Source organism: Bidens hawaiensis, unplaced genomic scaffold, assembly GCF_021521415.1.
Source record: "Bidens hawaiensis isolate Kalapana, Puna unplaced genomic scaffold, B.hawaiensis_p1.1 tig00084395_1, whole genome shotgun sequence".
Classification (NCBI taxonomy): Eukaryota; Viridiplantae; Streptophyta; class Magnoliopsida; order Asterales; family Asteraceae; genus Bidens; species Bidens hawaiensis.
Window position 1 is genome coordinate 6,115 of NW_027504086.1, and position 12,095 is coordinate 18,209.

Here is a 12,095-nt window from a genome sequence, read left to right on the forward strand (position 1 = left end):
TTGTATAAATTTTCTCATCCCTTGATTCCAATCAGGGTATTCCATCATTCTAATGCCTCCCCCTTGAACATCTGGGAGGTATACTGGACTTTCTCACTTTCAGTACATTTTCTTATTAATACGATCGATTCCATTTCCTCCAACCAGCGGAGGGTATTAATCACACCTTTAACCCCGGAGGGTATCAATATTTCATAGATTGGGTTTACGGCATCTTTTATTAAATTGCGAATACCGTGTACGTAATCCTTCGGTATCGCTTGAATATTTTCTTCGGTAGCTTTTTCATGTAAAATTTCTTTGATTGTATTTCCTTTATTATTTACTTGCATTTCTGGATTGGTGTTTGCTTTAGACATGCTGAATAAAACAAAATTTTAGGGAAAATTACACCTTATATTACATTATTTATTTGCAAGAAAAAGGATTACAACTACAACAGTACACAACTATGATTTCTAGTCCTTAATCCATTTTGTAACAAGATTCTTCATCTTGTCACATTTCTTGGCAATCTTTATCCCTATTTTCTTTTTGTCCACTTTCTCGTTCCTCAACTCGTCCATCACTGAATTTGGCGGGTTCGGATATCCCGTTGGTGCGGATGCGACTGGGAAGAGATAAGCGTTTTCCTTGGGATAGGGATGCGGATTAGCAACGTATGCATGCATTTCTTCATTGGGAATATTGTTGGTATAAAATTCCTCGATAAGATTTGCCTCCTCGCGAATCTCCTTAGCTTGTTGTGAGATCGAAGGCCTCGGTCCTAAGTATGGAGGGAAGTAAGGATTCTCGTTCTCTTCTTCCTCTTCAGGATCCTCCTCTTCTTCAGGATCCTCCTTCGATTCATAAAGATTCTTGATTGGTGATGAGTTAAATCTCTTTTTGTATGGCATGCCAACTCTCTTTTTTGGTTTGTGACTGGGTTCTGCAGATGCTGGCGGAGTTTCGTATTGGTAGTTCAATGGTGGTGATCCAAATTGCCATCTCCTTTGATCAGAGTGACAATTCATCCAGCTTGATGACTCCGATTCGGTTTCCCACTTGATTTTACTCTGTACCTCCTATTCCTCGGAAGGATGGTATGTTGGAATGTTAGAGGGATAATACTGGGGAATGTTGTCCTCGGTATTGTCAGAGATTTCGATTAGACATTGTTGACTGCCCGGGAGATACACGGGTTGTCTCCCATACGGTAACACCGGATTGATTGGTTGATTGTGACTGAAAAAGCTAGTGTAGTAACTATTACTACTTTCCATATCGGATGGTTCGTGATTGATTGTCGGTATTGATCGAATGGCTACTCGGTGTCTACGACCAAAGTAGTTAGTATAAGACATCTGCACTTTAGTTAGATTAGGGATAGGAGGTTTACCAATCCTATCTTATCCCTACAAGTAATAATAATCATAATAATGGTTAAAGCCTAGGTATTAATGTTTTAATACCTAATTTGCTGAAACCGATGGCTCTGATACCAGCCTGTCACACCCCGACTTAGGGCCTAGGCGTGTGACCACAAGTTGGTACCTGTATTGTAAATATATCAGAGTTTATGGGTTAATTTTAGCGGAAGACTTTAGGTTGAATATAATATTAATTTACATTGAAAATTTTCTCGGGAATTAAATACCCGAGTATAAGTTTACAAAAGATATGTTTTCATATTACAAGGATTCTATATCAAAAACGGAGCCATCCTGTTCGCGCTTCTATCTTCATTAAGACTCCAATCCTTGTTAATGCTACTTACTCTTAATTACCTGCAAAAGGTTGGAAAAATACGTCAGCTATATGCTGGTGAACACATATGACTCAATAAAACATTTTGAATGATGATTACAATACAAATATAGTTTTCTCTACAATCTCAGCAGAAGCATTTCTACTTCTGGTCTAAGTACCACTGCCCTACACACACAATTGTTCCCGAGCCACGTAGCCCTTACCGGGAGACTAGTTATGACCATTAGCCCACGGCCACGTAGCCTTAGAATGATTTAGCTGAACGGTTATGTTTGGATCCAGACACATGTGTATTCGGTCTGAGTTGCTTTTATTTTCTACTTTGTATTATAACGTTTTAGAGATCACATATTCTCATGTAAACATTGACTGGCTTGTTAAGACAAACACCCGTTTGTCTCATTGAGTATAAATATGTTTTGACTGATTAAAAGGTTTGCGTATTCACCTGTACCGTCGGTGTTGGAAAACCTTGACTGATTGATGGATTGTAAATGATACTTAACCTATACATAAATAGGTTCGTATGAATGTTTTGAATGATGTTAAGCTATGATTGTAAGCTTAACCTTGAAATCGTTTATCTTTGATTGTGAATGAAAACACTTGTTTTATGTGACGTTTGATATAGCATGCTTTGGCCTAATAGGTTTTATCATGTTGGTAAGTTTCTCCAGGCAAGTAAACGGGTCCTTCGGTTGATTGGGATTTATACGAATTACTTTTCCTTAGGCAAGAAACTTACTACTAGTGATATCCCCCTTCCAGTTACTACATGCCCGTCAAAATATATCTTTTGTTAATCAATACTTCATCATAAAGTAACATTTATGAAAACATGATTGTGAATGATTAAAAAAAATACGATCAAGGTTAAAGGCCGTAGCCTCGATTGATAATCTAAGTTATAATTCAAATAACTTAAACGTAACTCCTACCTTAACTCGGATGCTTAGATTGATAATAAGAAAAAAAAGGCAGGATCTTGATCTACTCGCTTAAGTGATTGCTACTTGATTATAACTTCGTTTCTTGCACGAAATACGAGAAAATGGCACGTCGGCTTGTTACGACAAAGGTGCACGCCTTACGAGGTTAAGTGTGTGTAAAGGAAGGTGTGTTTGGAATGAAATGAGCTCAAACCCGTCACCCCCTTTTATAGGCTAATTTTGGACCCCATCGCGGTACGCGATGGGTTCCTTGGGCCCTATCGCGTACCGCGGCGCCGAAAAAGACGCCGCCTTATGCGGTGGTGACACGTGGCCTGTCACATTGCGCCACGTGTTGACACGGTGTTGGACACGTGTCCGGTGACTCACCATGCCCATCGCGCTACGCGATGGGTTGATTGTTACCCCGTCGCGTACCGCGATGGGACAATATTTTCAGAAATTGCAATTCAGGTCCCTATATTTTCTAAATTAGTATTTCAGACCTACAACTTTAAGGGTAAAAGAAACGGTGTTACACTTTTAAAAATTGCAAAAAATCTTTTTAAACTTTCAACTTTGTTATGGAACTTTTGAAATTTTTCATGTTGATTAAAAAACATTTTCACGTTTAACCTCAATGTTTTTTCACTTTCAACTTTGGTCACACTTGTTTTTTACTGTATCATAACTGATATTAACCAAACCAGTGTCGCGTCCCGCCGCAACGCGTTAGTGTAAAGTAGTTACAGAGAGAGGGTTTGGATGCTTTTGGTTTCCAGTCGTGCTAGACGTTAGGGTTCCTTAACAAATCAAGTTTGAGTTGTCGTAAGATACATGTGTCTCACACCGACTTAGGGCCTAGGCGTATGACTAATAGCTGGTACCTGTTTTGTAAATATGTCATAGTTGCGGGTTATTTAACGGAAGACTTTGGTTTTAATAAAATATAAATTTATTTTGAAAACTTCTCGGATAATAAATACCCAGGTGTTTGATTTACAACCTTGTTTAATCTTGTTGCAATATTTTAATAATTAAAAACTGAGTCATCTCAATGTATCGAGCATCTAACTCCATGAGTGACTCTAACTAGGGTTGTTTACGAACCGAACCGAATCGAATGCAGGAATGCTCATACTTGGTTTGGTTTGAAACCGAGCTGAACCGAGTGGCTTGAATTTAAAGAAACGAGCGATATGTTTATGCTTGAACTTGGTTTGGTTTTAAATTGAGCAGCTTGGTTCGGCTTGGTTTTGCTTGATTTCGTACAAAGTTTTCAATTTTTAAACTCTAAAACTCCAAAATGCCATTTATTCAAAACTTTCAACAAAAAAAATGTATAGAGTTCCAACTCTAAAATGTTTAAAACTCAAACATAGTAATAAAACATACATAACAAGTTCAACGAAAATACCTGGTCGATATTTTCTCCTAACAATATAAAAAATAGTTCATGTATCAAATGTGACGAGAACTAATATGTAGTTTTTTAATGGTGTAATCGAAATACTGAACGACATTGTGGAAGTGTTAAAAAAGTGACTAGGGTTTAAAATTAAACTTTGAAGTCAACACAAAAGTGAGGAATTTAAAAATCCTTAAAATTTTGTATATTTTTATATAAATACATATTATATATATAAATTTTAAACTAAAAAAATAATTCGAGCAAAACAAACCTAACCGAACCGAGCGAAGCTTTGCTCATGCTTGGCTTGTTTTCAAATCGAACCGATCCGATCGGCTCATTTCCAATTCGAGCGAAATCGAACAAGCATTTTTTGAGCGAGCGGCGAACGATTTGGACAGCCCTAACTAACTCCTTGCTACTTGTTCTAAATCTGTTTCCCTGATATGTGGGGGAAAATACATCAGCGATATGCTGATGAATCGCTGACTCTAAAAACATTTAATAAATCTTTGACTGATATGATAGTTATCTTGATCAATCTCAGCAGAATTGTCTTTTATTTATGGGATTTATACCTAATGCCACACACACACAATTATGGTTCTACAGGACCTGATACCCATTGGAGGACTTGGTTATAACTGCTAGTCTGCGGTCACGTAGCCTTGATTAATAGACTAGACAAATATGTTTGGATCCGGACACATGTGTACTCGGCCTGAGTTGCATTTTATTTTCTTTCGTGTATATATAATAGGGATCACGTAATCCTTAAATCAATGTATTTAAGAGATCATGTAATCTCATATAAACATGTTACTGACTTGTTAAGATAAACAACCCGTTTATCTTAATGGCTCATTGTAAAAGGTTTAACGTATTCACATGTGAGTGTCTGTATGATGTGATGAACTTGTTTGAAAACCTTTGTGAATGAATGATGAGTAACCTATAATAAAATAGGTTTATATAAATATCCGCATCGTCTCTAGATCGACTACAGACCTTTAGTCTGGTTTTGATAGCTTTAAACCTTGATTGATCATTTGTATGAATAAAATATTAGACTTGTAGTCTTTTTGTTTATTTACCAATCATGTGTTAAGTTTCTTTTTCATTAAGAAACATCTATGATAAGTTTCTCGTTTAAGAAGAAACGTCATTGGTCTATAACCTTTGTTTATAAATTCTTATATTTCTTACTCATGAATAAACACTATATTAACTATACCCATTGTATGTAAAATCTTATTTTCTTAATCTTGAAGAAATAATATTTTAACTATATCCTCATATATATATATATATAAAATTCTATGTTTTTAATTATAAAGAAACATTATTTTTACAATAACTTTTGTATAATTTGATCAAGGTCTAGGCTATACCCCCGACTAGGGTCTAAGCCATTAATATAATAATAATATAATAACTTAGGCAGAAACACTACCTTACACGCGTATTCGGAGTTTATACGCTTAAGCTTATATGAACAGCATTTCTACTCTATGTCGCAAAGTGTGCTAAAATCATCAGAACTTCGGGGCTTGGCACGCACTACGATGCTCGGTACGCAAAACGATGCAAGTGTGCGTGAGAGAGTGTGTTTTGGTGTGAGGAGGAATGTGCTATGAGCCTCCCATTTTATAGCAATTTTTGTGCTTCTTCGCGTAGCGCGAAAGAGAAAGGTTCTGGCTGTTTGTGTCACGTGAACTGACTTTGTTTCAGCGAGTCATCACTGGTTTGCCACGTGTCATCATGTGGTATGACACGTGTCACACATGCATAAGGGTCACTTCGCGTAGCGCGAAGTGCCAGATCCTTGCACGTCCGCGTAGCTTGAAGGATCAAGATTTTAGATTTTCACTTTTAGTCCATTGTCTTTGGTAACTTGTCATGTCTTGGTCTTACTTCTATTTTTCAAAATACTAAGGCGGGTCTCAAGTGGCTCGCGGCGATGCGAGCGTGTGAGGTGCAAAATGCGCTATTAAAGCGTCACATTGCACCCATCGCCCATCGCCCATAGCACGTGCGTGTCGGGTGCTTCACACACTCGGTTATGAACACTGGGTGCCTACTGACATATAAGAATATTACTATGGAAACTCATCTCCTTATAAAGAGCTTTCAAGTTTTTATTACTTTCCATGTGCGAGGAAATTCTTTTTCCTATGTATACTCACGTGAAATGCTTTCACTTTATTTCTCAATTCCATGTAGGATGAACTTCCTTATGGGATACTTTTATTTTCTTATTTAATTTTCCTATTACTTATCTTGAGAATATTTTTTATTCTTTAATTTTATTAAGTTGTCAAATTTACATCTAAATTTTACAGATGTTACAACAGGTCTCCAACTTATTATATTTAATCCACCCCCCCTCCCCCCACCCCCACCACCTTTTTTTTCTATTATGAAAAGAGATTCGTAATATTTTCTTTTCTATTATAAAACGAGATTCATAATATTATAAATTCACATGGGTAATCTTCTAACACACTTCTTCACAACCAAACCACAAAACACACACACAAATTACACAAACATGGATGAGATCCAACACAAGACAATATCGGTCAACGGCATAAACATGCACGTAGCCGAACTCGGCCAAGGCCCCACCATTCTCCTCGTCCACGGCTTCCCAGAGCTCTGGTACACATGGCGCCACCAGATTGTGTTCCTTGCATCGCAAGGCTACCGTGCCGTGGCCCCTGATCTCCGTGGCTATGGTGACACAACCGGTGCTCCAACCACTGATCCTAGTAAGTTCACTAGCCTTCATGTGGTTGGAGACCTGGTGGCGCTCATAGACGCGGTAAAGGCACCGGGCGAGGAGAAGGTGTTTGTGGTTGGACATGACTGGGGTGCAATGATGTGTTGGGCTTTGAGTCTTTATCGGCCGGATAAAGTTAATGCCTTGGTGAATTTGAGTGTTCCTTTTAGTCCAAGGAAGCCTAGTTTCAAGCCTGTTGATGCTCTTCGTGCTCTTTATGGAAATGATTACTACATCATCAGATTTCAGGTTCTTTATTTTCTACTTCAAGTATAGCAAATGTTTAAGGGCGTTACTAAATGTCTAAGTTATTATTTATATATGCCCAATGCTATCAAAAGTTCTTTTTTCTTATATCACTAAATTAGGGGAAAGTTCATTTCAATACAAATATATGAATGATTTAAAATAAACTGAATAATACACTTAATTTAACATATGTAGTGTAAAGAAAATAATTGGGAAAAAGAAAGTGTATATTGCAATCTCTTGATTAATCACTTTCAAAGAACTATGTACATGTATATTATGCAGTTCTTCAGTATTCAAAGTATTCTTTAACTATATCACTCATGGAACCGGAATTTGGGAAATAACTCTTGCGAAAGATTTACCTTTTCATGTATATATTACTCATGATTCACCTTTTTAAATGCATAGGTATAATAATAATTATCTTAATATTTAAAACTAAATATAGAATACTAACTAAAAACGAACATAGAAATTAGATAGAGGATTTAAATAGTGTTAACTATAGAAGATGATAAACTCATCTTAAAGATAATTTCAGGAACCGGGAGAAATTGAAGGTGAATTCGCGGAATGGGGTACAGAAAGAGTTTTAAATGATTTCTTCAATTATCGAACACCTGGACCGCTTCTTCTACCCAAAGGTATCGGATTTGGAACCTCGCGGGATGACGCTCTAACCTTGCCGTCGTGGCTGTCAAAAGAAGATCTTGCATATTACACCAGCAAATTCGAGAAAACGGGCTTCACTGGAGGCTTAAACTACTATCGAGCCATAAACTTGTAAGTTAATCAAAACTTAGTTAATGTAACATTCAACCTCTTATACCAACCAATATTGTCCTATAAATAAGAGGTGAAATTTGCTTTTATGACTTCCCGCGGGGTGGACACTTTTTAAGAGGTCACATATACTAGTATACTGATCACTCCCACTCGAGCACATTCAATTGTGGAGTATCGTTTATTCTCTCATCCATAATCATTATATCTAAACACGCTGGTGATATTTGAGGACCGATGCTTTTTTTTTTTTGTAAACCCATCCTCTCTCTTGTCCACCAAGGATATGAGAATATTTGTCTAAAATGTTATGGTTAATGTAACAAGAAATGAATCAATAAGAAACTATATTATACAAATTTTCAGAAACTGGGAACTGACTGCACCATGGACCGGAGCACAAGTGAAAGTTCCAGTTAAGTTCATTGTGGGCGATGTCGATTTGACCTACAACACGATGGGAGCTAAAGATTATATAGAGAAAGGCGGATTCAAGAAAGATGTGCCTCTTTTAGAAGATGTGATCATACTTAAAGGTGTAGGCCATTTTATTCAAGAAGAAAAGCCTGATGAGATCAACCAATATATCCACCAGTTCTTTGAAAAGTTTAATTAGGACTGATCATCCATGAAGATTTTACACCTATGATTATGACTTTGTTCTTGCATTTGAGAACTTCATGCAAGTAATCAAAGGCCATCCACTATCATGTTCAACCAGTTGCTTTCATGAAGTGTTTGCACTTGTCTTCATATTTAAGTTTTATGTATGATTGTCAATGGTTTGGTGTGTGAATAGACATATTTTTTTTAAGGTTGAACAAAATTAATTTAATAGCTGTTAACTGGAGGAGGGGGATTGCTTTTTGATGTGATACGACAATGATTGATGGTCAAACATTTGTCGTTGAGTTTTACCTGTCTAATCTTGCTTAACACGTGATAGATAGGGAATCGTCAAGAATAAAAATTGATAGCCAAATGGCAATCACTATAACCTCATACTGCTCTCATCAAGAATACGAAACACCTACATGGAACCAAATGGATTCACGATCTTCATATTTGTGTCAAGTTTACATGGCTTTACTCTTTTCCTTTGCAATGGTTTGGGTGATGCGGTACCCACTTATAAAAAAAATTCGTGGTAATACTGTTAGTTTAGACTTTATATTATGTTGTGAATAGGTTAACAAAAACATATAAATTAGCTCATGATTGTAACATAATCTTTTATATATAACACAAACCGAACTACATCTGGATAATGGGTAAACGATTATCTCTATGGTGCCTGAAAAATTATTATTATATATATAGATTAGACTTGAAAACCTAATGCCTGAACTTAGTATTATATATATAGATTATCTCTATGGTGCTTTTACTGTGTCTTTCTGCATTACTTTTTAGCCTGGCTCATATTGGGTGTTGCTAAACGTACCCCCCCTCCCTACATCATTTTTACTAAATATATACCCCTCAACTTATTAGATAAATTACTATAACCTCTTAACATTATTTATATACATATTAGTCCCTACAATATTTTTTTTTCATTTAATAATCTTCACTACAGGTATCAAATAAAAACTATCAAGTATTAATATTAATTTATTTTTTTAGTATTAATATTGTAAATACTTATTATATTTTTTTTAAATTTTAATAGTATATATATTTATAATATCCTTATTTTACCTCTTTATCTTTTACAAAATAAACCCGTAACATGAAAACCTAAAACCCGAAACCCTAAACCCGAAAACCTAAACCCTAAACCCGAACCCTAAACCCTAAAACCGAACCCTAAACCCTAAACCCAAAACTTGAAATCTTAAAAAAAAACGCAATTTATAAAAAAAATAATATGAAATCCTTATTTTTGTGATAATTTGGTAATTATATGATTTCAATGGGTAATATGAAAGTTGGTTTTTCCAATAGGTGAGGAGGTATGACAAGCAACCAAGGGGTACGTTTAGCCTGATCTATATTTTATTGTCAATTACAATAACAAGTTTAGCTTAAATGCCTATCCGAGAATTCTATAATTAACTCCAGTTCCTACAACAATTTGAACAATAAAATACACTAAAACAGTATAAGACCAGTCAAGATAAATATTTATATGTAATTAATTAAGTAAATATTCGATTTTGGTAAATCCGTTTGACTTATTGCGTGATTGGTGGAAGATATAGAGAATAGAGGTGCATAAAAAAACCCGTATTTAGAATCGGACTCGAAATAAATACCCGGAACCGGTTTTCTTAACCCGGGTATTCTATACCCGAAACTGGAACCGACCCTACCCGTAGGGTATGGATAGGGTATGCATTTTGAGCTCAATACCCGTACCCAGAACCGTACCCGATTTATACCCGTAGATGCCCGGATCGGTCATACCCTATACCCATACCCAGTTATACCCGATACCAATTTTCTAATACCTTAAACAATACATGAGTTTTTATAGTATATTTTTATGTTTACTTAACAACTTTTATGTTTAAGTTTTTAAAAATACATATTATTAAGTAAATAATGTGTACTTAAGTGGATTTACGGTTTTTGTAATATAGTTTAATTATTTTTATAAATTACAAAGCAAATTTAAATTTTAAACAAATTTAAAATGTATAAAAAAATTATAAATTCAAAACCCGGTATTAATACCCGGTCGTACCCGGTTCCAATACCCGAACCCGATCATACCCTACCCGGATACATAGGGTTGAGTTTTTCTCCCCAATACCCTACCCGAACCCTCTCAATACCTGATTTTCTAATACCGAAACCGGTTCATATCCGAACCCGGGTATTAGAAAAGACCCGATTTATGTACCTCTAAATTAGAAAATATGAAAACCTTGAATTGTGTTCTTTCCACTGTTGGCCCAAGGCCCATGTACCACTCTTATGTGGGCTACTTCTTTTTTATCCTACAAAACAAAAAAACAAGCCCAATAAGAATAATCAAGCTCAACGAATTTTAATGATATTCCATTTACTTTTTCTTATCAAAATCAAATCAAAATTAACTAATTTAACTGAAACACCACATCTGATTTAGTTCTAAAACTTTTGAGTGCTCTTCTTGACAGAAATATGTCATTTTAGTTCAACCTCTCTATAAAAGTAATCAGTTTTATAAACACATTGATGCAATATTAACCTAATTAGTATTCAATAGCGTGTATATAAAACGTACCTCTCATCTATTGATCACTCTTCTCGTGTATGTCTTTCGTGTAAAGTTGCCCCACACTACTCTCTCTCTCTCTCTCTCTCTCTCTCTCTCTCTCTCTCTCCATCCCTTCATATTAGCATGCATCTCTTACACCGACAATTCGGTAAGACAACAATTTTGGTCAGTCTTTTTTCAATCGCATCATCTATGTTAGAATTCACAAATAAACCACTTGCACATATATATGCTTAACTAGTCAACGTTGATGATATAAAATTAACTACACACATATAATAATAAGCGATTATGCATGCTTACAAGAAAATGATTGGATATAATTGGCGACTTATCGCCAAGACGTCCTTCCAATTAAAACACCAGATTATCAAAGCAACTCTTTAGCATGATATCGGTGGACAATATGATTGTTATCAAATATATGATAATTAAGATAAATTGGTCATATATGTTAAAAAACAATTAATACAATGTAAAGTATCGTATTTAATGATTAATGTCGTATCTACCATATGCACATATCCCAATCTCTTTAGAAAATTGCCTCAACAATGGGGACTTGGGGTCACACTCACACCCTAACGGGTTTGCAGGATCACATGATCAACATATTTATCGAGGTGGTCAATATCAACATGGACGGATCCTATAAAGGGCTAAGCGAGGTCTTGGTCCATCCAGTTTTTTCTTTCAGTACGGTAAATTTTTCTGAAAAATAAAAAATATATATATATGTATTGAGTACAACACATCCACGTTATTCGTGTCTGGCCCACAATTGAATTTTTTAATAAAAATTCTGTTTAAAGCTGATGAACGGGAAACAGTTTATCTAATAAACGATTAAACGTAAAGAAAGCTTCATAAGCTCAATTTTTTTTTTGAAACAAAAAAACCCAACCCCAAATTATTTTTAAATAGAGAAAAACTAACAATAACCCTAATCGAACAACCGAATTAGAAGAATTTTTGTTTGGG

At 35.5% G+C, this 12,095-nt stretch overlaps 1 protein-coding gene across 1 annotated transcript; it reads left to right on the forward strand.

The window, feature by feature from the left end:
- The first annotated feature begins 6,567 nt into the window (after positions 1–6,567).
- On the forward strand, positions 6,568–8,712 carry LOC143607639 (epoxide hydrolase 2-like). The gene is made up of 3 exons (XM_077083015.1): positions 6,568–7,120; positions 7,665–7,906; positions 8,273–8,712. Exons 1-3 carry the CDS (start codon positions 6,575–6,577, stop codon positions 8,520–8,522), a joined length of 1,038 nt encoding a protein of 345 aa, XP_076939130.1. The 5' UTR covers positions 6,568–6,574; the 3' UTR covers positions 8,523–8,712.
- Positions 8,713–12,095: the final 3,383 nt, after the last annotated feature.

Coding starts and splice junctions, on each gene's coding strand:
- LOC143607639 (XM_077083015.1), top strand. CDS start 6,575: ATGGGTAATCTTCTAACACACTTCTTCACAACCAAACCACAAAACACA. Junction 7,121..7,664: donor ACTACATCATCAGATTTCAG/GTTCTTTATTTT, acceptor AGATAATTTCAG/GAACCGGGAGAAATTGAAGG. Junction 7,907..8,272: donor TACTATCGAGCCATAAACTT/GTAAGTTAATCA, acceptor ACAAATTTTCAG/AAACTGGGAACTGACTGCAC.